General features: G+C 33.2%; 3 protein-coding genes across 4 annotated transcripts in view; 2 read left to right on the forward strand and 1 right to left on the reverse strand.

The window, feature by feature from the left end:
* Positions 1–18235, forward strand: part of LOC123911130 (myosin-binding protein 3-like) — a 38698-nt gene extending 20463 nt beyond the window's left edge. The window contains exons 2-6 of one of the 2 annotated variants that reach the window (XM_045962484.1): positions 11581–14843; positions 14949–15155; positions 15817–15915; positions 16037–17389; positions 18026–18235. In XM_045962484.1, the coding sequence (XP_045818440.1) occupies positions 13586–14843; positions 14949–15155; positions 15817–15915; positions 16037–17382 (2910 nt within the window). In that variant the 5' untranslated portion in view covers positions 11581–13585 and the 3' untranslated portion in view covers positions 17383–17389; positions 18026–18235. Of the gene's footprint in view, positions 1–11580; positions 14844–14948; positions 15156–15816; positions 15916–16036; positions 17390–18025 lie in introns of those variants that run through there. The other variant, XM_045962485.1, reaches the window with a different exon arrangement.
* LOC123905099 (pentatricopeptide repeat-containing protein At4g19191, mitochondrial-like) lies at positions 4049–5659 on the reverse strand. Its single transcript, XM_045954740.1, has one exon. The coding sequence runs from the start codon at positions 5657–5659 to the stop codon at positions 4049–4051; it is 1611 nt and encodes a 536-aa protein (XP_045810696.1).
* Positions 8319–12469, forward strand: LOC123911134 (pentatricopeptide repeat-containing protein At1g12300, mitochondrial-like). Its single transcript, XM_045962492.1, has 2 exons — positions 8319–9968; positions 10559–12469. Exon 1 carries the CDS (start codon positions 8319–8321, stop codon positions 9954–9956), a length of 1638 nt encoding a protein of 545 aa, XP_045818448.1. The 3' UTR covers positions 9957–9968; positions 10559–12469.
* Positions 18236–25843: the final 7608 nt, after the last annotated feature.

Consider the following 25843-nt stretch of genomic DNA (forward strand, 5'->3'; position numbering starts at 1 on the left):
TAATTCATGCTAATAATTAGATGCATAAAATAAATATGAATAACCACAATAAAAAAAGTAATACATTTTTTTTTTCACATGACCCAACAACATACCAGAAAACCAAATAAGCCCAATAGGACCTCTTACTTTAACTCTAATTATAAAAATAGCCATAATATTCTTATCTGCAAAAACACAAAGCAGCCGTTCCTTTTCTTTCCAATCTCTTCAAGCAACACCAGTACATGTTTATGCAATTGTTTTGAATCTCTCTTATATTTCTACAATTGACTCAACAATGTTACATCGTTTTACTTCTCTCCCTACATCTAAATCTATCTTGTTTCATTACCTATTTATTTTTTTCATATTCATTGTCACTGCTTTCTTTCTTTCTTTCAATTAACGCTTAAAAAAAATACCAACTATTTTGTCATCAACTCAAATCATTCAATCTAACTAAACTAGGTAATTTGAAAGAGTGATTGAAAATCAAAAGAATTGGGCGAGAGAAGTGAGAATATGCCTAAAAATTTATAAAAATTAAAATTTGCCATTTGGTGTTGAAAGATTGAAATTGGGGTTTTTGGTTTTGGTGTTTATGTTAGTTAGTAGGATAACAGGATTAGCAATTGGGGTTTTTGGTTTCCGTGAAAAGTACAGAAAAATAGGGGGAAAAAGTGATTTTTGCGTTTTTTTTTTTTAAAAAAGATTCCGAACCGGTAGGTTTTTTAAAACCGCCCCCGGTTCAACGGTTTGAACGGTTCGAGGCTGTTCGATCCGTTCCAAACGGTTTTTTCCCAGTTTTGCAGAATGCCGATTCTTACAACATTGCCTTGAATAGCAAGATTGTTGTTGTTGATGGAATTAAAAAAATGAATGTGGAAGTTGAATGGCTTCACATTAGGCTAGTTGAGGTACAAGAATAGGACAAGTGTGAATAGTTTTACTCTCATTTGGGCCCATCATTAAGGTTCTGGTAACACAAATAAGGTAGCTTATAGTTTATTATATGAGCTTATAAGCTTGTTTCAAAAAATTAGAGGTGTTTGGTAACAAGCTTTTTGTACTAGCTTATAACTTTTTTTCAGATGCTATTTCAAGTAGCATTTGAGCTTATAGCTTTTTACATTTTATTCCATTTTTACCCTTTAATTTAATAACTACCCACTCTAAAAAATAAACTACCCACTATCAATTATGTAATTTTATATTTAATAACCACTTTAAAAGCTAATTTTACCAAACACTTTAATTTCAATAAGCTAATTTTTCAGCTATCAGCTATAAGCTAGCTTTTCAGCTATCAGCTAGCTTATCAGCTATCAGCTAGCTTATAGCTTATTTTTACCAAACAGACCCTAAGGCTCTGTTTGGTAAAATTAAGCTATAAGATAGCTTATAGCTGAAAAGCTAGCTTATAGCTGATAGCTGAAAAGCTACCTGATTGAAATTAAAGTGTTTGGTAAAATTAGCTTTTTAAATGATTGATAAATATAAAAAGACATAAAAGGATATTTATATGTAGTGGGTAGTTTTTTATTTTATAAAAAATAATAAAATTAAATTAAAGGCTAAAAATGAAAAAAACTGTAAAAAGCTGTAAGCTATAAGCTCAAACGCTACTTGAAATAGCATCTCAAAAAAAGCTATAAGCTCGTGAGAAAAACTTTTTACCAAACACTTTCATTTTTTTCAAACAAGCTTATAAGATAGTCCAATAAGCTATAAACTAGCTTATTGGACTTACCAAACACACCCTAAATCGTGTGCGCGTGAATGCAAGGGTGCGTGCGTGCGTCTCTTATAACAAAATGTGGGAGTAAGTTTATATACTTCGCACATAGAAGACTCAAAATACTAATTAGCTGGATTTGTCCATTGGACATGGGACATTTTTGCATGTCATTATTATAATATATGGAACCACTATTATAAAATAACTTCATTAATATTACAAATAACATTAATATTACAAATAATAATTGTTGTTGTGTTGATATCATTATACTGAGACATAATAACAATGTATATTGTCTATTTTAAATTCAAAATGTTGACACTCTTTATTTTAGACCTTTGAGTGTTTAACAACAACAAAAAAATTTAAATGGAATAGCTCATTTTGTCATTTTTCAAAATGTTACTAATGTAATCATTTTTTCAAGGGTAAATAAGCTTTTACCCCATGCAAAGTAGCCGAATTTTGTGTTATCCACAGCAAAATAAAATTTTTGGATTCCCCCTCGTAAAGTCAAGATTCCTTCAATATACCCCCCTCAATGGCCAACTAGATATGAAATCTTAATTTTTAATGATGTGGCACTCTCATTATGACGTGGCGCTTAGGTGGCATTAAAAATTAATATTCCATATCTAGTTGCCCATTGAGAGAGTAATTGAAGGAATCTTGACTAGGGTTGGTAGGAAAATCCAAACCCGATAGACCCAATCGAACCAAAACCCAAGTCAACGGGCGAAACCCGAGTTGATTGGGTTTGGGTTTGGGTTCGGGTGGTACCCGAATATATGGGTGTGAGTTTGGGTAGTATCAAACCCACACCCGAAACCCATTCACCCACCCATTTACATATTAAATTACCTATTTACCCCTATGTATTTTGCTCCATTTTAAGTTTTTGAATGTTGTACTGGTGCATGTTGTAGTGATGATAACATTTGATGAATTGTTTATTTAAAAAAAACTATTTTGAAATTTACAAACTATATTACCAAATTATGCTACATTTTGCATTTTATCAAATATAGTTCGGGTCAGGTTTGAGCAGATAATCAATTATGGATGTTTTTGTTACGAGTTTCGGGTTTGGGTGAAAAAACCCGAACCCAGCGGGTGCAGGTATGAGTTTCATTTTCCCACCCGAAGAACATTTGGGTTTGGGTTTTGGTGGCACCCGAATATATGGGTTAAGTTTGGGTAGTATCAAACCCGCACCCATGGGCACTCATTGTCATCCCTAATCTTGACTTTGCGAAAGGGGAATCCAAAAATTTTATTTTGCAGGGGGTAACACAAAATTCGGCTACGGGGGGTAAAAGCTTATTTACCCTCTTTTCAATCGATGACAATGAGTAAGGAAGAAAGCAATGAACAAAAAGAATAGGAAGAAAGTTTTTTTTATGAAGGACTATATATAAGCCCTGTTTGGTAAAAATAGCAGATAACTGATAAGTTGACTGATGACTGATAGTTTATAGTTGATGAATGATGACTTATAGCTGATTATGATTAATTAAGGGATACCATATGTAGTATGTATAGCTAGCAGTCTCTTTCTCTCCTCTTCATTTTTTTTAATGGCAAAATATATATTAAAATTAAAAAAAATCGAGTTACAACAAATCTAAATAGGGAAAATACAAAAAATATTAAGAACTCCAAAGAAAAGAGATACATGAATCCAATTAAGCTTTTTTTAACTAGTACATTTCTTAATTCTGATCACTCACATTGAATTTTGAATAACAACAAACACATTATTGCCATAGGAATATTGCTTGCATATTTAACATTAAATACTTCTCTTTTTAGTATTTGAGTTCAATTGTAAGAATCAGGCCTACTGAGATTGCTATATTAGTAGATATGTTGAATGGTTTATATAAATCTATATTCAAAATAATAGTTTTGGTAGATATGTTGAATTATTCTTTGATTTAACTTCATCTACAATCTTAAGCATTTTCATTTTTTCTCTAAAAAGAATGTAAATTAAATAACTAAATAAAAGGAAAAAGAAAGATCAATACATAGCATTCAATTGCATTAAGCATAGCATCATGATCTTTAACCTTTTTTTCGAAAACGACTTCACAAGAATATTACATCCTTCTTGCATCTTGTTATTGACATTGTGTTGGCTTCTTCAAATTGTAGAATTCTAAAAGAGCATATATAAATGGAAAAAGGAAGGAAGAATGGAGATCAAGAAGAGTAAGGAAAAAATAATAACTAAGAACATGAAGAGTAAAATTCAGCTCTTTTAGAGTCTTATGGATATTGAGTAACCCAATGTGTGGCCGATCTCCCGCAGCAAATATGAAATTAACCACTGATCTGGACTTGACTCCGGCCACATTCTTTAACCATTCTGTTACCATCTATCAAATTTCGCATAGAATTCGCCTCCTTCCACTTCCCAACAGAGTTATACAAATTAGCCATTAATACACAACTCGCAGAACTTTTTGAACTATCGCCTAATAACTTGGCAGCTGCAAGCTCTCCCAGCTCAACATTGCCATGGATCCTACAAGCACTAAGCAATGGACCCAAAGCTTGGGCTTGGACTTCCGGTGGCATCGCCTCAACTGCATCTAAAGCTCGGTCAAGTTGCCCAACTCGGCCCAGAAGATCGACCAAACAAGTATAATGTTCTATTGTCGGAGTTATTCCAAAATCTGTTTGCATACTTTTGAAGTACTTCAATCCATCTTCTACCAATCCACAATGGCTACATCCAAGCAAAAGACTAGTGTAAACAATGGCATCCGGTTTTATCCCTTCTAAAGTTGTCATTTTTTCAAAGAGGTTAATAGCTTCATTCGCCATTCCATGGATGGCATAACTATTTATCATGGAAGTCCAAGTGGTTAAATCTTTATTTTTGACGCTTTCAAATACTTCTCTTGCTTTATTGATGCTACCACATTTAGAGTACATGTGTATGAGAGACGCTTGGACTTGTTGGTCCAACTCAAATCCGTTTTCGAAAACGTATTGTTCAATCTCTTGTCCAATGTTGAGTGATCCAAAATTAGCACAGGCTGATAAAACAGTTGCAAGGGTTGCTCCATTTGGTCTATTTTCTGTCCTTACCATCCTTCTAAAGAGATCCAATGCTTCCTTTGGGTGACCTGAATGGCCATATCCTGCAATCATTGACGTCCATGATAGAACATTTTTTCGAATGATTGCATCAAATATCATTCTAGCAGATGTAAGTTTACCGCACTTTGCGTACATAGTTATAAGTAAGTTTTCAATGGAATCCTCTTTATCACACCCACATTTGAGTGCAAGAGTGTGAACTGATGAAGCTAGCAAGAAGTCTCCTAATTGAATGCAACCAGAAATAAGATTTAGAAACACAACAAAGTCAATGCCAATACTTTGATGCCGCATTTGATTGAATAACTTAAACACTTCCGCGACATCTCCAACTTTCACATAACCCCCCATGATAGTTGTCCAAGAAACTGTTGTTTTTTCGTCCATAGAGTCAAAAACTTTCCTTGCTTCATCCGTTCGTCCAAACTGAGCATACGTACCCATCAATGAGTTATCCAAAGATACCTCAAAACACAGAAGTCCACGTTTAACAACACAACAATGTATTGACATACCCTGCGAAAGAAACTCAAAAGATTTCATACCAGAAGAAAAACCCGAGAAAATTGAAACATACGTAGATGAACTCGGTTCAAAACCAAAAACCAACATCTCTTTCAAGAGATTCAACGCCTTATCCATCAAAGACTCACGACAGTAAGCCGAAATCACAGTGTTCCAAGAGACAACACTTCTTTGTGGCATTTCATCAAACACCTTTCTTGCAGATTCAATAACCGAACACTTCGAGTACATATCAACAAGTGAAGTTTGAACAAAGGTATCAGATTGGAACCCAAGTCTAAAGACATGTCCATGAAGCATTGTACCGTGTGGAATGGAAAAGAGGTTGGCACAAGACTTGAGGAGTAAAGGGTATGTGAAGGTGTTGCCATTGACACAAGAATGGTGCATAAAAGAATATATTTTTAAGGTTTCTGTGAAGAACCCATTATTTGTTGAGTCTCGAATCATCAAATTCCATAGGTAAAGGGGTCTTTGCCTTTGGAAGTTGGTAAAAGTCGAAGAAGGACGCAGTGGCATTTACTTTTCAGTTCCTAGGCATTGTTTTTCCGTTTGTCCATGTTGTTCGTTGCAAGCCATGATCCTTAAATACATCAAAATAACTAACGTGTGAAATCCACAATTGCAATTTGACCCGACACCCGCATAAAAAATCCGCATTTTAGGTATTAGTACAGGTATGAATAATTACCCATAAAAATAAGCGGGTGTGAGTGTAGGTACGGTACCTTAGTATCTATCCCGCCCAATATCCACATAATATATATTTATTTATTTTATTTATATTATTATATAATAATATATGTATATCAATTGCAAGTCATGATCATGTCTGTTGATTTAGATCGGACGACCTACAGTTGTAACTGCGTCACGCAGTTATTGTAGGAAATCCATTTCCCACATAGTGTGCTTGCTTGACTCGGTAGTTTACTTATTACGTAATAATCTACTTTTATTTACTCACATTAAGATTAACCTAAGTAATAAATGCTTAAATACCTTACGGTGTAAGTCATTAGTATTCAACTTTTAATAAATACATAAAGTAAGTCATTAGTATGCATATACGCAATCTATGTTTAAGGGTATTTTAGTCAATTTTGAATGTAATCAGATTTTAGTTGGATGTAATTAGAAAAAATCCAAATTAAATCAGTTCGGATTTAAACAAATCTTTTGGTGTTATTAAGGTTTTTTTGGTGTTTAAACGAATTTTGAAGCGAGTCATCAACATGTACATGGCCATAAAAGGTGAGAATAAGCTACGCCGAGCTAGGCTTTGCCAAACTTGAGACCGACCTGTTAAAAAATCGAAGGTCTGAGTTTGGTCTGTGATCTATCATAAGTTTATCTTTTAGGCTCAAGTGTGTCTTTTGAAAGTCTAATGTGGCTTATTAGTATGTTTAAAAGCTTATTTCACATTAACATATTTAAATAAGTTTTTTAAATATACTTATTAACTAATAAACCATTGTCCTTTTGATAGTTAACATGATATTTTAGAGAATTTAACTATACATGTCAATCATATTTCAATTCTAATTTATAATAATACATTTATATATCTGAAAAACTAATATTTTAGAAAAAAAAATCATTTTTTTTATAAAAATAATTACTTTTAATTGTTTTGTGTCTGTTTGTTACGGATTTTTAAAATAATCAAAAAACAGCTAAAAATAATCAGAAAACAGTTAAAAATAAGATACTACTAAATCTCCGTTTGTTATAGCTTATTTTAGATAAAAATTACTTTTTTTATAAAAATAATCACTGTTAATTGTTTTGCATTTGTTTGTTACAGATTTTAAAATAATCAGAAGCTAAAAGTAATCAGAAAACAGCTAAAAATGAGAAGTTACTAAGAGTAGCTTATAAAATAATAGATTTTTGTTAGAGGAGAGAGAAAAAAATGTTAAAAGAATAAAGTTATTTGTAATTAAAAAAATCACTTTTATAAGTTGCATCCAAACAAACTAAAAATTATTTTATTTAAAAGAAGTGATTTTTATTATATTAAACAAACATAAAGTAGATTCAACTTTTCTAAAAATCTCTAAAAACTAATCTCTAAATTATTTTACATCAAAATCACTATTTTTTTTAATCTGTAACAAACGGACCCTAAGAGTAGCTTATAAAATAATAGATTTTTTTAGAGAAGATAAAAGAAATGTTAAAAGAAGAAAGTTATTTGTAATTAAAAAAAATCACTTTTATAAGTTGTATCCAAACAAACTAAAGATTATTTTATTTAAAAAAAGTGATTTTTATTATAATAAACAAACACAATGTAAATTCAACTTTTCTAAAAATCTCTAAAAACTAATCTCTAAATTATTTTACATCAAAATCACTATTTTTTTAATCTGTAACAAACGCACCCATCAAAATTTTGGTAGATAGGGATCCCATAAAAACTTCTTTCGAGCAATGGGCAAAACTTGGTCATTTCTCAAGAACAATAGTTAAGGGACCTGATACTACTACTTGGATCTGGAACCTACATGCTGATGCTCATGATTTCGATAGCCATACTAGTGATTTAGAGGAGCATTCAATGATTATTTGTTCGCCGGAATCAAAACTACCGAAAAAATTAATAAATTTATAATTTAATCAAAATATAAATTTTAATATATAAATAATAATAATAATAATAATAAAAATATTATTCATATAACTTATATAGACCGATCTAATAAGGTAAAATGTTTTTTTTAATGACTGCAATGTAAATTATTTAACTAAATATACTTATAAATTATTTTTGGCCAATTCTATGCAGAGAAATACTTTAGGCCGGGCTTCCCACTTCTACACTTGGATAAGCCTCACCGTGAAAACCCCTACACATTGAGATTAAATTATCATTCATTCAAGATTTCAATCACATTGTCATAAACATTATTCATTTAAGATTAATCGATTTTCATTTTAAACCAAACAAACAACAATGTCGTATGTTGCTTCTTCTCCTAATTTTCAAAAACTCCAAAACCCTAAATTCATTCGCTTCTTCTCCTCTTCACCTAAAAGCCTATACTCTCAATTCCACAACCAAAATAAAGACGAACAAAATCTCGTTTGCTTATTCAATCAATTGCTACTTGAAAACAATCCATCCATCTTCCGATTTAACAAACTTTTAGGTTCCTTTGTTAAGCTCAATCAATACTCCAATGTTGTTTCACTTCATCGAGAGATGGAATTAAATGGAATTTCCTCAGATTTAGTCACTTCCAACATATTGATCAATTGTTTTTCTCAATTAGGTCAAATCTCTATTTCCTTTTCTGTATTTGCCAACATTCTCAAAAAGGGTTTTCATCCAGATGTCATAACATTGACTACACTCATTAAGGGTCTCTGTCTCAAAGGTCAGATCCATAAAGCATTCAACTTTCATGATAAGGTCGTAGCGCAGGGATTCCGGTTAGATCAAGTTAGTTATGGGACCTTGATCAATGGGTTATGTAAACTTGGACAAACAAGAACAGCCCTACAACTGTTCCGACGAGTTGGTGGGAAACTGGTTCAACCTAATGTGGTAATGTACAGTGCAATTATTGATAGTATGTGCAAGGATAAACTTGTTAATCATGCTTTTCATTTATACTCTGAAATGATTGCTAAGAAACTTTCTCCTGATGTAGTCACTTACAGTACTTTAATTAATGGCTTTTGCATCGTAGGTCGGTTAAAAGAAGCAATTCATCTGTTTAATAAAATGGTATCGGAAAACATCAACCATAATATTTATACCTTTAATATATTGGTTGATGCATTTTGTAAAGAAGGAAAAGTGAAAGAAGCTAAAAATATGTTTGCTATGATGATGAGAAAAGGTGTTAAACCTGATGTTGTTACTTATACCTCTTTAATGGATGGATATTGCTTAGTTAAAGAAATTAACAAGGCCAATGGTATATTCAACACTATGGCTCAGATGGGAGTGGTTCCTGATGTTCAATGCTACAATATCATGATTAATGGATTTTGTAAGATTAAAATGGTAGATGAAGCCATGAATCTCTTCAATGAAATGCTTTGTAGAAAAATTATTCCTGATACGATAACTTACAGTTCCCTTATTGATGGTTTGTGCAAATCGGGAAGAATCTCATATGCTTTGGAGCTTGTCGATGAGATGTATGATAGAGGTCAACCACCTGATATAATTACTTACAATTCTATATTGGATGCTTTGTGCAAAAACCACCATGTTGACAAGGCAATTGCTTTATTAACAAAAATTAAAGATATGGGTATTCAACCAAACATGTGCACATATAATATTCTTATTGATGGATTGTGTAAAGGTGGAAGATTGAATGACGCTCAAAAGGTTTTTGAGGATCTTCTGGTCAAAGGCTACAATCTTGATGTCTATACATATACTGCTATGATCCATGGGTTTTGTAAAAATGGGTTTCTTGATGAAGCATTGGCCATACTATCAAAACTGAAAGACAATAGTTGCATTCCAAATGCCGCAACGTATGAAATTATTATCCGTTCTCTATTTGATAACGATGAAAATGATAAGGCTGAGAAACTTCTTCGTGAAATGATTTCAAGAGGTCTGTTGTAAGACTAAAACTAGGTATGATATTTGTCTACTGTACATTATTATTTTGAATTTGTGTTTCAACATTGTTTCATCATTTCATTTATGTAGTTGCTTCACCCAATGGAAAGAAGGGTTTTGTTATCTCTTTTGGCTAAGTGTGTTTATATTTCCCGACTACTTGATCGGCATGTTCCAACTTGGAGAAATTGGTAGGATATGAAAATTATTAATGTCATAAGAGTGTTGTTGGGTTCAATTTGTACTAATTGTATTACACTTGCTCTAGCCAATGTTTTTTTTTATCAACAATAGCTAATATCTAGAAACTTTATATAGTCAAAATTTCATTTCAATACAAAAGTAGAATACATGTGATATCTGAGGGAATTGGATCATGGATACAGGTCTAGAGACTGAAAGCAAACTTGTTATGGCTTGGGAAATATAATATCTTGTTATTCCTTGCATTATCATGACCAAAGAAGTAACTAGTTATGGCTTGGTTTGTGAGTTTAATACTTGAAATGATTATGTGTGTGGCTTGTAATGAAATTATTAGCTGAAACGTTTCTCTGCAATATCTGTTTTGCTGCAAAATTCTAATGTCTGCACTTTTTGGACAGAATTTATTGTTCTTAATTGAGCTTAAGAAGATGTGTTGGTCGTAGGAAACTGGGTTAATTAAGATTTGTTCTGTTGTGTTGAGCCTATCTTAGGGATACTAAATTGAATTGGGACAGAACAAGTAAGCTTATTATTATTTTTCTTTTTAATACTTATACTTCTGCATTATAGTTCTAATCTTACGAAGCTTATCTGTTTTAGAATGATAAGCTTAAGGTTGAGTTTCTAAGACCTGAACTGTAAACAACAGACATAAGTTTGGCTTTGCCCTTAAGCGAAGTAAGCTGAGAATGACTTTAATTGCTCTTGTGGTTACATTAAATTACTGTCTAATGAGTAACTAAGGCCTCATTGCAGCTGCATAATCTACTCAAATATGCATTAAAGACTAATATTGAGAACTGGAATGGTCTTCAAGTTGTTTGGTCACTAGGCTTAGAGTTTTAAACTTGCATGCAGAAGGAGGGAGCATGATTCTATTTTCTACATAACTGCTGGTGCTGCAGTTTTGGATGATAATTTATCTTAAATTTTGGTTTGGAGTTTTTTAATATTTTAGAATGATATGGTTAGAAAAAATATTCCTAATGTTGTAACGTACAGTTCCCTTATTTTAGAATTATATGGTTGGTTTAAACTGCTGCCACATTCCTGCTTTTAGTATAAAGCCAAGCCTAGTGGCTGTTACAGAGGTCAGGAACCTGTACGAATATTTCAGGGATTTTCAAATGAATTCAAAGTTATACAAGTAGTTATTTGATGTTGTTTCTTGCATTACTATCGTGTAGATCAAGGTTATGAACTTTTTTTCTTATTTCATTTGGTTCCTTATCTAAGTTTCTATGGTTTGTCCTCTCTATGGTTGCTTCTACTGTGATGCTTGGTTTGAGGCCAGAAGATCAGAACAATCCATTTGGTCAGTTTGGCCCTGTCAAGCATGTATAGGACACAGTTTTTACCTTATCATGTAAAAATATTTATCTATCATTTGAAGTCCAAAACCTTTAATCAAATTCTGCAGGAGAAAGGAGTTGGAGCTAGTGCAACCTCCTCCCTGTCAGTACCAAAGAATCGATGCGGATTTCAAATCATCAATAGTAAAGTACACATTTTTTACCTTATCATGTTAAAATATTTATACAAATTATAGTGGAGGTGTTTACTTTTTGTGTTGTCTGCCAACAATCAAAGTCATTTTTAACATCATCACAAAATATTTAAACCTCAAACAACAAAAACAGTGTTGGTAGCATTTGGATCATATGTTTGCGGAGAAAATAGTTATTAAAAAACACTCGAGACTCTCTAGATGCGGTTTTGTATTTTGCACTTTTGTTTTTTGACACATTGTTTTTAAACTTGCACATTGACACACATTGTTTCTTTCAAATTATCAAACACTATGGCAGTATGGCTCAGATGGGTCATGGGAGTGGCTCCTAACGTTCGGAGCTACACTATCGTGATTAATGGATTTTGTAAGATTAAAATGGTAGATGAAGCCATTAATCTCTTCAATGAAATGCATAGCAGAAAAATTATTCCTAATGTGGTATCGTACACTACTCTTATTGATGGATCGTGTAATGTTGGAAGACTAGAGGATGCACTAGAGATTTTCAAAGATCTTTTGGTCAAAGGCTACAATCTAAATGTCTATACATATACCATTATAATCAAGGGATTTTGCAAAACAGGAATGTTTGACGAAGCATTGACCATGCTATCAAAATGGAAGACACTGGTTGCATTCTGAATGCTAAAGCTTATGAAACAGTTATTTCTTCCCTCCTTAAAAAAGGTGAAAATTGTAAAGCATAGAAGCTTTCTTCGTGAAATGATTGCAACTTTGCAAGAGATCTACTGTATGATCAAGATGTTAGAAATAAAGTTTTAATCCTTCTACTGAAGTCTACCAGGAAGGCAGGAACAAATAGGTTATCATTTTTTTCCCTACATTGCATTGCATTTATCCTTTGGATTTGTGTGTCTGCCCTTCCTTCTGACCATCTTAATAGAACTAATCTTGCAATTTCTGATAAATTTTGAAAACATTTTCCAAATGCTGAAGCATTGATGTTGGGTTGCACTTCAAAATTCCAGTGCCCAAGTCTGGGAACAATGATTTCAGTCCCCAAAAGTTAAAAAATCTAAGCACTGTCTTGATAGGTTGGACATTTATTGTTTGCTGATGTCATTGAAATTTGTTTCTTCATAACCAATCATGGAAGCATTGTCCTTTCAGTTCACGTTGCTATTTTGTTGTCTGCCATTATGTGCAAGACTTTAAATTCTGCTCAAGTTACTTTGGCAGCTGATTCTGTTGTTATTATTTTAGCTTCAGAATCATATTTTCAGTAATAAAATGGATTGCTTTTGGTTCATATTTTGCTAGTAGGGTTCCCTCCTTCTTTTAAAGTAGTTTTCCATGTTCTGTCAATTTTATCTGTTTGAATATATATGTAAGTATCTATCCAAATGGTCGATGTCACAAGAAATTCTGTTTTGTAATTGTAAGTATCTTTTATTGCAAGTCTCCTTTTTGGAGGACATGAAATTGAAAGATGGTTTAGCATTATGATTCTTCTCATGCTTAGTTGTTTTAGACTACCATGATGATAGTTGGTTTGTGTAGATACTTATCCTTTTATATAAGCATGATGTGTTGATTAGGTTCTGGTATCAACACACTATATTTACTGAATATGTATATGTATGTCTCTTTATTATTAATAATCATGTCGGGCTATGAAACAACCAAAGATAAATATACCACTGGTAAGATCCACTTTATCCTAAAGTTAATTATTGATTCTCCTTAACATTACTGTTACAGTGACAGAATCACTTCCATTCCATGTTTCTCTGACCCTTCTTCTTTTGCCAATTACAAAGCCTTTTCTTTTCAACCTGTTTTGTTTTCTTTTATGTACTATTGAAAACTTGAATCAACATAAACATAAAAACCATAAAACCAAATTACAAGAATCAACATTGTTTGTTTGTCTTGAAAGTTGCAAAAATCAATGGCTACTAACAAGTTTGCAACCATGTTACATAGAAAAACCAACAACAAAATAGTTGTAATTCTAGTTTATGCATTTCTTGAATGGATCTTAATATTACTCCTTCTAAACTCTTTGTTCAGTTATTTCATCACAAAATTTGCCAAATTCTTTGGCCTTAAACCACCTTGTATTTTCTGTTCAAGGCTTGATCATGTTTTACAGCCAGAGAATAGCACTGATCTTGTTTGTGAGACTCATGCAGCTGAGATTTCAAACCTTGGTTACTGCTCAAATCATCAAAGATTATCAGAAGTGAAAAGCATGTGCGAAAATTGTTTGGCTTCTAGGCCAAATCATCATGAAGTTGAGAATTTATTTGGTTTGAGACATAAGATTGGTTTTATTTCATTGGCGAGTCCTGAAAAACATGACGAAAATGGTGAGAGTTTAAATAGGTGTTCTTGCTGCAATGAGTGCTTGAAAAACCAATTTTACCCTCCTTGGGATGATAGAAACTATCTAAGCAAAGGTTGTCTCATTGTTGAATCAATTGAAGATGATGATAAAGAAAGTGATAAGTATCTTGAATTTGAGATAAACAATGGACAAGAACATGTTCATGATCATGATCATGATGATGAGGTATCAGATGAGCATCAGATACTTTTTGATATTGAAAGTTTTATACTTAGAGAAGTGGCTGAGGATCGATCGAGTTCGGTTTCAAACTTGAACTCTGATGAAAAGGATGCAGAAAAAGATGATCCAAGTGTTGCTGATTCTCCTATTATGCAGGTTTCACATTGTCAAGATAGATCGCTTGAAATCATCAATAAGCACTTTGAAAAGAAAGATGATCCAAGTGGTGCTGATAATTTTATTCATCCATTTTCTGATACTCCTATTATGAAGCTTTCACACTTGGAAGATAGATCAATTGAAATCATCAGTATGAACTTTGAGAATTATGTAGCTTGTGGCGACGACCGGTTGACACCTGTTAAGTTAATAGACTCTATCACTTGTGTAGATTTTGAATCATGCAAATTGATTGAGGATCCGAAGGAGGGGAAGCAGATGATTCAAACTTTTGCAAGTGAGTTACCAGTTGAGCCGCGGCCGAGTATCTTAGAAGGGGAAGTTTTACTCTCAATGGATGAGAATGTAGTTCAAACTTTGGAAGTTGAAGGGTTAAATCAGATTTCAGTAGTTCAAACTTCTGTGAATGATGATAATAGTATTGAAGCAGTCACAGAAGAACCAGATAATGCACAAGGTACAGAAAAATTGCTTGATTTATAGTTTTTTGGCACTTTAAAACAAAATGCATAATATGCTTCTATTGGGGACTAAAAATTGACATGTTTTTGGTTTCATGCAGTTGATCTTTTTCGATCTCAAGAACCAATCTGTTCGTATGAATGCACAGAAGAAGATGAATCTGAATCAAGTGATGATGATGATGCTGAAGCTCAAAATGCCTTTGAAAAATTCATTTCTCAGAATAAGCTAAGTATGTCTCGCAGTTTATCGAATGATGAGAAAAGTTTAGAAGCAGATATGGAAGAACAAGAAAATACTTCAGCAGGTAAAAAGACATTGCATGAAATGTGTTGTTTCATGTCTCTTATTATGCTAGTTCAATATTAATTGTGATCATATATTTGCATAAAATAACTTAATTTATCATACTTAGGTACCGTTTGGCCTAGCTTTTTTTCCTCTTCTTTTGAGCTTATGCAAGCAGCTTATGCAATAAAAATTAGGTTTTATGTTATTTTATAAGTTCATACTAGTCAAAATTGTATTTTTATAAGCTATTTTATCATAAACTACCTTGAAAAACTTATAATAATACATAAAAATTGCATAAGCTGTTTGCATAAGCTCAAAAGAAGAGGAAAAAAAGCTAGGCCAAACAGCTTATCACATGTACTAGCATAAGCATAAGCATAAGCATTTATGAGACTATTTGGGAAAGGTTATGGAAACAGCTTATCACATGTATATAAGCTGTTTTCAGCTTATTTCCATAAGCTTTTCAGGATAGCGAAAACATCTTATAGCTTATAGCTTATATATGAAAATAGTTTGACTTTATTTTATCTTTTGTTATAAAAATAGCTTATACATAAGCACTTATATGATAAGGGTTTGTGTTATAAGTGTTTAATTAAGCTGTTTATACAAATAGTCTTAAACATTCATAATTTCAGCATTTGCTCACACATCTAATCTGTCTCCATCAGAAGAAGATCAATCCATACCAGAAGATCAATCTTCTACAAGTGATGATGACATTGAAGTTCCTAATGCATTTGATGAATTCATTGCAAATAACAATCTATGTGAGTTTTTCATCTAGTACTAATTTTGCATTATCAAATTATGAAGCATTCAATTCTAGAACAAAGAAAAAATTTTCCTTTTTCAATACCTCTAAACTGAAATTGAGCTACAACAATGCAGATACCGATAAAATCGGTGTAAACGATAATGAAATTGCTGAGAAAACAACATCATTTGAAAATGTTGAGGAGGAAACAATCCATCAATCATCAAAATGCCCAGAAACATGTGAAGTAGAAGAAGATAAACTTCCTGAAACTCCTACTTCAGCAGATGCAATGCTCTACATGCATAGGAAATTGATGCTGTATGAGAAAAGAGAATCAGGAGCAGAAGAATCTGTGGATGGTAGTGTTGCAAGTGAGGTTGAATCCGGTGATCCGGTGTTAACAATCGACCGGCTAAAAACAGCACTAAAAAACGAACAAAGAGCTCTCAGTGTTATATATCAAGAACTAGAAGAAGAGAGAAGTGCATCAGCCATAGCTACAAATCAAACAATGGCAATGATTACAAGGCTGCAGGAAGAAAAAGCAGCAATGCAGATGGAAGCATTGCAATACCAAAGAATGATGGAAGAACAGGCGGAATATGATCAAGAAGCTTTACAGCTTTTGAACGATTTAATGACGAAAAGAGAGCGAGAGAAGCAAGAACTTGAAAAAGAATTGGAAGAGTATAGGGAAAAAGTTATGGAATATGAAGCAAAAGAGAAACTAAGTTTGTTGAGAAGAATGAAAGATGGAAGTGTAAGAAGTAGAGACTCTTCTTGTTCTTGTTGCAACACCGGATACACTGATGAATTATCGATCGATCTTAACAATGAAGAAAAGGAAGACGATAACAATGAAAATGCTGATGATTCAGTTTCTAAGTTGGAAGAGATGGCATTAGATTGTGTAAAACATGTAAGTGAACTTGATAGTACTTTAGAAGAATTTGAGGAAGAAAAAGCTTCTATTTTAGATCAACTCAAAGCATTAGAGGAAAAGATAGTTTCATTGGAAGATGGTGAAGAGTTTCTTGAAGAGAGTTCATCAAGATATGGTGACAAAGAAGACTATTCTAATGGTTGCTTGGCAAAGAAGTTACTTCCATATTTAGATGAAGCTGACAATGAAAATGATGAAGAAGCATTTGCATATGACAGAGAATTGGAGAATGGATCAAATGATATGCAAATGCAAAACACAGTTCCAATAATAAGTGAAATGGATAGCATGAAAGTGTGTATTGAAGAAGAAGTTGATCGCGTTTACGACAGGTTACAAGCTCTTGAAACAGATAGAGAGTTTCTACAACATTGTATGGGATCCATACAAAATGGTGGTGATGAAGGAAAAGATTTGCTTCAAGAAATCTTGCAACATCTTCGTGATCTTAAGAATGTTGAACTACGCCTTAAGGATCTCGACAATGATCCATCCAGTATAGTTATGTTGCATTCACCAAGCAAAGACTTGTAAGCATAAGGTATATGCATTTACCTTAAAGTATGCTTAAATAACACAATACTACTCCTACTACTTTTTAAACAAAAACTCACCACTTTCATTTGTTATCTATTTATCATTCTCCTCCCCTGTGGTTTGTTTAAGTGAAACACACATCGCCTCTAGTTTGAGTTGCCAAATCGGTCCGCACGGGTGACTAACCAGTAACCATAGCCAAGCGGGCCAAAAAACCAGATTGGGTGGGGCCAATCGATGGATTCTTTGAATCACGTATTTAGCGGCCCAATCGAGCCTAATAAGCTGGGCCGGGCCAAATTCGGATTTTTAACAAGTAAACAGTTTCAATTATCCCATAAATATAAAAGGGCCCCAAGTCCATTGGGCCAAATTGGCCCAAATATTTTAGGCATGTAATTAAAGAGACTGGTCCAGCTTAATGCACAGTCCTTTGGGTCGCCCCTAAATTTACAGCTCTACATCTAATTGAGGGGAGATGATTGTTAAACGGGTGAATGCCGGTATTTTTTTATTATAAAATAATAAAGGGTGTATGTGTTATTTAGACAAATTTAAGGGAGATGAGTGCAATTTTTTATCTTAGCATCAATGCTTCATAATAGTAAGATATTTGACATTTCATTGCATTACATTGCAGCTTGCTATGTTGGAGGTGATCATGATGAAAATACACATGTAGGATTTCAGAGAGTCAATTCTCAAAGTGCTTCATGTAGAAGCATGCTAACCAAAAGTTATTTCTAGTGTCATGTAATGTAATGGTTTGTTGAATTGGTGATGTGCATACTACAAATTTAAAGTATGTGTTCATTTATATTATGACAGGATTGATTTATGATATATACTCTTGTTGAAATACTATTCACTTTCCTTCTACTATTGTTTTGGTATACTAAGAAATTCCCCATTGTTTGGAAAGAAATATTCATTTTCCTTCTACTGTTGTTTTGGTATGCTAAGAAATTCCACATTGTTTGGAAATCAAGCAAGACGGAAGACCATATTTAATGGAGAAATGTTATTTGAACAACTAATTTTTGACAACTTTCTCTTTCATGCTCACATTATATTTAACTAGGGATCTCACTAAGTAACAATAAGTACTTACTAGACTTTGACCCATGCTAATTATTGTAGTATTGAATTTTTTAATATTATATTTGTATTGAACCATAAAAAATAGTTAGTTGCAATATAAAAATTACATAAAAAGTGCTTGAAAATTTCATACATTTTAATAGGTGAGTTCTAAAAAAATGTAGTTTGAGTTTTGTTTTGCAAGAAACCTTAATAGTTAATATTCAGGTGCTTCTATATTGTATAAATTTGTATATTGAGAGATTCTCAATTATGATGTTTCATTTTTTACCTGACTTAAGGGATATCATCCATTTCTATTGTTGCCAAAAGATCTAAGTTGTCATCATATCTAGCTTGCAAAGAGAATCTTGTAAAAAAAAAAAACTTTGATAATGATTAGGGTCCAACTTAATATGTGACTTCCAAAAAGATATAATCTATGAGTTTTATTTTGCAAGAAGCGTTGATAATGATTAAGATCTACCTTAATAGCTAATATTCAAGTGCTTCTATGTTGCATGGATTTATATATTAAGAGATTCTCAATTGTGGTTCTTCAATTTTTGCATGGCTCAAAGATATATCATCAATTTCCATAGCTGCCAAAAGATTTAGGGTATGTTTGGTTGTGAAGAGAAAATGAGAAGAGAGAAAAGGGTGAGAGAGAGAGTATAAGAAGATAGAAATTGGGTAGATTTAAGATATTGTTTTGTATAAGAGAAAGATAGAAGGAATAGAGAAGAGAGAAATGTTAATTATATTTGAAAGTACCAAAATGCCCCAAATTAAAAAATCTTTAACCAAAATTAATTTAATAATATATTTGAACCATTTAATTAATATATTAGATTTATTAAACTATGTACCTGTTGGATATAAATTTGGTATTTATCAATTAAATATAATTTGTGAGTCCAACATTTATTTGAAGATTATATTGTCAAAATAAAACTTTCAAACGTTGTGTCAAAGCTTTAATTATGTCGAAGTGAAAGGGAGTTTCGAAAGCTTTGAAGGTTGTGTTCGAGGGCTAGTTCACCAAAAGCGCGTCGAAGCAGCGAAATAAGTCAAAGGGCCAGCTGGTCCAGGCCCAAAAGAAACAACAACGGCCCAATAGAGCATTGGCGCGCATTGAAGGAATGAGGGTCGAAAGTGGAGAACGTGGGTCGACGTGGCAAATCGAAGAACGTCCAGATGATCAAGAAGCAGTTACCACTTTGCCATAGTATTTATAGTAGTTTTTCATTCAAAACAAGGGTCACAAAATTTATAAAAAACTTTCTCTGAAAATTCTAAGTACTCAGCGATCGAACGAAAGGAATTTCGAGGAAAATGTATGTTTTGTGAACCATCTATTTGTAATTGCTTTTCATTTAATGCAATCTACTTTCCAGCAATGTTCTTTAGTTTTATTTAATGTTTGTTCATGAAATTGCTGTTTCGAGGCGATTCGAACTGGCTTTTTCTCATATTGTTTGCAAAAGATTTGATTCTTAAGTGTTTGTTTCTCTTTTTAAACGAACATTCAAACGATTTTCTAAGTAAACCAAACACAAAATTGTCCTGAGATTTACTAGTTGATCTCGCGAGTTTAAATACTTAAACTAGCGGTTGTTTACCAAATTTCCACGTAAACAAATTGGCACGCCCATTGGGACTGGTTTTGTGTTTGTTTAAAATATTTTGTGTGTGGAATGAAAAACTTGTTAACTGTTTATAATTGTTATGGTTAGAACTACTCAAAGGTACTCTAGTAGAAATCAAAGTTCTAGTGCAATGAGTAGTGAGGCAAGTTCGAGTGGTGGGATCGATCCACCCCCACAAAGTTCGAGCACGACTAGTCCTGTAACTGTTCCAACAGTTTCTAGTCCAGAAGTCTCGAATGTTCAAGATGTCATTCCAACCATGCCAATAACAACTATGACGTTCTCGCCTGTGATTACCGGTCATGGGCGCCCAAAAATATCTTCAGGGTTTAATCCCATGTATGGGCCTCCCCCTACGCTTGGCCTTGGGATGCCAGTTTTTGAGCCTGATAGATACACTTCGTCGAGGGTAACTTCCACACCCTTAACCACTGCGTCTGTGTTGTCCTTAAGACAGCAAATGGATGAGAGTAATCATGAAATGGTTAATATCTTGACGCAACAAATTGGCACTGTGTTTAATCCACTAATTCAAAATACCAATGACAGTTACCAAATGTTAGCATTTCAAATGAGTCGAATTGCTGATTTTTTTGGTACACCCCCTCCACCTCCAAGAGTGAACCCTGTTACTCCACAAGTAATATTACCTGCAACGTCTGCAACTCCAGTGCAACAAAGGCCAACTTATGTGGCCAATGAAACAATTCCGAACCCAACACCTACACCAATTGTACAAGAGGAGACTTATTACCCTTACGAGGTTAATCAAAATCCTCAGGTAGTAAATCAAAATCCTCCAGTGTTTAATCCAAATCCTCAAGTGGTTCACCAAAACCCTCCAGTGGTGCTGGTTAGGAGGAACCAAGACGCTGATGAGGTAGTTCAAGAGGTTCAGAATAACAACTTACTTGGCCAAAATAACTTGACTAACATGGTCGAAACGATCTTGGCCCAAAATGGCCTAAACACAGGTTGTCGAAGGCCAAATTTTGTTTCTGCTTTCACTGAATATGTGTTACAAACAGAGTTGCCAAGAGGTTGGAAAGTCCCTAAGTATACTAAGTTTGTTGGGGATACTAGTGAGTCCACTGTGGAACACATTGCTAGGTACTTAGCTGAATCTGGGAATCTGGCAAATAATGAGAATCTGCGAATGAAGTACTTTCCCAATTCGCTTACCAAAAATGCTTTTACTTGGTTCACAACTTTGCCTCCCAATTCGATTCATAGCTGGGCCCAATTGGAGAGAGTTTTTCATGAGCAATTCTATATGGGCCAAACCAAGATAAGTCTAAAAGAACTAGGGATGGCAGAAAAACCCAAACCCGTGAGACCCACCCGAACCCAAACCCAAGTCAACGGGCGAAACCCGAATTGACTGGGTTTGGGTGACACCCGAAAATATGGGTGTGGGTTTGGTATCACTCAAACCCACACCCGAAACCCATACACCCACCCGAAACATGTTAAAATTACCTAAATACCCCCATACATATATATATATATATATATATATATATATATATATATATATATATATATATATATATATATATATATATATATATAAGTGTAAAAGTAAAATTAGGTTTTTCACAAACCACAAACCAAAATTGTGTTTGAATTTTGCTTGAAAGTTGGAAGAACTTAATTTTGGTTTAGTTGTAATTTAATTTCTTGAAAGACTATTTTGTAATTTTAAATTCCCTTGTAATTTTAGACCTATGTTTTTGCTAAGTGATTGACAATATGTTTAAATTCCATTGTTTTTGCTTAAATTTACCTTGTTTTGCCTAAATTTGCAAAGTAGTACAAAATGTGTTGTGGGTTTGGGTTTGGGTGTAAAAAACCCGAACCCAATGGGTGTGGGCGTGGGTGTGATTTTGCCACCCGAACAGATTTAGGTTTGGGTTTGGGTTTGGGTGTTGATTTCGGGTGTGGGTTTGGTATCACTCAAACCCGCACCCGTGGGCGCCCATTGCCATCCCTAAAAAGAACTAGCCAGTGTAAAGAGAAAAAACCAAGAGTCAATTGATGACTATCTAAATAGGTTTCGTTTACAATTAAAATATATCAAGTGAAGGAAGAATTGATGTCGATATTAAGTAAAATTATCGGTAAGCACGGATATATTGCTAAAAATTGCATGTCAGAGTCGATGGAAATCCGTTCAACATTGTTGGAAATGGTTTGTGGAATCATATCAGAGTTTAAAAAGAATGATCTAGCAAAAATCAAAATGCCTTGAATCAGTGTTTTAAGAACTGGGCCGAAGGTTGAACCGGTGTGGCCACCAGTTCAAGGGTCAACCGGTCATACCGGTTCAACCGTTATAGAACCGTTTATATTGAACCGTTCACATCTTTTCGTATTTCATAGCTAATAAACAAATTATCAGTCACAAAATAACAAATACTTAGACATAAATTAACAAACTAACAAAATACTTATACATCATTTTTTTTTTTGATGAAAAATACTTATACATAAATTGATAACAAATACTAGACATAAAATATAAAAACATCATAATTCATGCTAATAATTAGATGCATAAAATAAATATGAATAACCACAATAAAAAAAGTAATACATTTTTTTTTTCACATGACCCAACAACATACCAGAAAACCAAATAAGCCCAATAGGACCTCTTACTTTAACTCTAATTATAAAAATAGCCATAATATTCTTATCTGCAAAAACACAAAGCAGCCGTTCCTTTTCTTTCCAATCTCTTCAAGCAACACCAGTACATGTTTATGCAATTGTTTTGAATCTCTCTTATATTTCTACAATTGACTCAACAATGTTACATCTTTTTACTTCTCTCCCTACATCTAAATCTATCTTGTTTCATTACCTATTTATTTTTTCATATTCATTGTCACTGCTTTCTTTCTTTCTTTCTTTCTTTCTTTCAATTAACGCTTAAAAAAAATACCAACTATTTTGTCATCAACTCAAATCATTCAATCTAACTAGGTAATTTGAAAGAGTGATTGAAAATCAAAAGAATTGGGCGAGAGAAGTGAGAATATGCCTAAAAATTTATAAAAATTAAAATTTGCCATTTGGTGTTGAAAGATTGAAATTGGGGTTTTTGGTTTTGGTGTTTATGTTAGTTAGTAGGATAACAGGATTAGCAATTGGGGTTTTTGGTTTCCGTGAAAAGTACAGAAAAATAGGGGGGAAAAGTGATTTTTGCGTTTTTTTTTTAAAAAAAAGATTCCGAACCGGCAGGTTTTTTAAAACCGCCCCGGTTCAACGGTTTGAACGGTTCGAGGCTGTTCGATCCGTTCCAAACGGTTTTTTCCCGGTTTTGCAGACTACCGATTCTTACAACATTGCCTTGAATAGCAAGATTGTTGTTGTTGATGGAATTAAAAAAATGAATGTGGAAGTTGAATGGCTTCACATTAGGCTAGTTGAGGTAGAAGAATAGGACAAGTGTGAATAGTTTTACTCTCATTTGGGCCCATCATTAAGGCTCTGTTTAGTAACACAAATAAGCTAGCTTATAGTTTATTATATGAGCTTATAAGCTTGTTTCAAAAAATTAGAGGTGTTTGGTAACAAGCTTTTTGTACTAGCTTATAACTTTTTTTCAGATGCTATTTCAAGTAGCATTTGAGCTTATAGCTTTTTACATTTTATTCCATTTTTACCCTTTAATTTAATAACTACCCACTCTAAAAAATAAACTACCCACTATCAATTATGTAATTTTATATTTAATAACCACTTTAAAAGCTAATTTTACCAAACACTTTAATTTCAATAAGCTAGTTTTTCAGCTATCAGCTATAAGCTAGCTTTTCAGCTATCAGCTAGCTTATCAGCTATCAGCTAGCTTATAGCTTATTTTTACCAAACAGACCATAAGGCTCTGTTTGGTAAAATTAAGCTATAAGATAGCTATAAGATAGCTTATAGCTGATAGCTGAAAAACTAGCTTATAGCTGATAGCTGAAAAGCTACCTGATTGAAATTAAAGTGTTTGGTAAAATTAGCTTTTTAAATGATTGATAAATATAAAAAGACATAAAAGGATATTTATATGTAGTGGGTAGTTTTTGTTTTAGTGGGTAGTTTTTTATTTTATAAAAAATAATAAAATTAAATTAAAGGCTAAAAATGGAAAAAATTGTAAAAAGCTATAAGCTCAAACGCTACTTGAAATAACATCTCAAAAAAAACTATAAGCTCGTGAGAAAAGCTTTTTACCAAACACTTTTATTTTTTTTCAAACAAGCTTATAAAATAGTCCAATAAGCTATAAACTAGCTTATTGGACTTACCAAACACACCCTAAATCGTGTGCGCGTGAATGCAAGGGTGCGTGCGTGCGTCTCTTATAACAAAATGTGGGAGTAAGTTTATATACTTCGCACATAGAAGACTCAAAATACTAATTAGCTGGATTTGTCCATTGGACATGGGACATTTTTGCATGTCATTATTATAATATATGGAACCACTATTATAAAATAACTTCATTAATATTACAAATAACATTAATATTACAAATAATAATTGTTGTTGTGTTGATATCATTATACTTAGACATAATAACAATGTATATTGTCTATTTTAAATTCAAAATGTTGACACTCTTTATTTTAGACCTTTGAGTGTTTAACAACAACAAAAAAATTTAAATGGAATAGCTCATTTTGTCATTTTTCAAAATGTTACTAATGTAATCATTTTTTCAAGGGTAAATAAGCTTTTACCCCATGCAAAGTAGCCGAATTTTGTGTTATCCACAACAAAATAAAATTTTTGGATTTCCCCTCGTAAAGTCAAGATTCCTTCAATATACCTCCCTCAATGGCCAACTAGATATGGAATCTTAATTTTTAATGATGTGGCACTCTCATTATGACATGGCGCTTAGGTGGCATTAAAAATTAATATTCCATATCTAGTTGCCCATTGAGAGAGTAATTGAAGGAATCTTGACTAGGGTTGGTAGGAAAATCCAAACCCGATAGACCCAATCGAACCAAAACCCAAGTCAACGGGCGAAACCCGAGTTGATTGGGTTTGGGTTTGGGTTCGGGTTCGGGTGGTACCCGAATATATGGGTGTGAGTTTGGGTAGTATCAAACACACACCCGAAACCCATTCACCCACCCATTTACATATTAAATTACCTATTTACCCCTATGTATTTTGCTCCATTTTAAGTTTTTGAATGTTGTACTGGTGCATGTTGTAGTGATGATAACATTTGATGAATTGTTTATTTAAAAAAAAACTATTTTGAAATTTACAAACTATATTACCAAATTATGCTACATTTTGCATTTTATCAAATATAGTTCGGGTCAGGTTTGAGCAGATAATCAATTATGGATGTTTTTGTTACGAGTTTCGGGTTTGGGTGAAAAAACCCGAACCCAGCGGGTGCAGGTATGAGTTTCATTTTCCCACCCGAAGAACATTTGGGTTTGGGTTTTGGTGGCACCCGAATATATGGGTTAAGTTTGGGTAGTATCAAACCCGCACCCATGGGCACTCATTGTCATCCCTAATCTTGACTTTGCGAAAGGGGAATCCAAAATTTTTATTTTGCAGGGGGTAACACAAAATTCGGCTACGAGGGGTAAAAGCTTATTTACCCTCTTTTCAATCGATAACAATGAGTAAGGAAGAAAGCAATGAACAAAAAGAATAGGAAGAAAGTTTTTTTATGAAGGACTATATATAAGCCCTGTTTG

This window comes from Trifolium pratense, linkage group LG2 (assembly GCF_020283565.1).
Source record: "Trifolium pratense cultivar HEN17-A07 linkage group LG2, ARS_RC_1.1, whole genome shotgun sequence".
In the NCBI taxonomy this organism is placed as follows: Eukaryota; Viridiplantae; Streptophyta; class Magnoliopsida; order Fabales; family Fabaceae; genus Trifolium; species Trifolium pratense.

Coding starts and splice junctions, on each gene's coding strand:
- LOC123905099 (XM_045954740.1), bottom strand. CDS start 5,659: ATGCTTCATGGACATGTCTTTAGACTTGGGTTCCAATCTGATACCTTT.
- LOC123911134 (XM_045962492.1), top strand. CDS start 8,319: ATGTCGTATGTTGCTTCTTCTCCTAATTTTCAAAAACTCCAAAACCCT.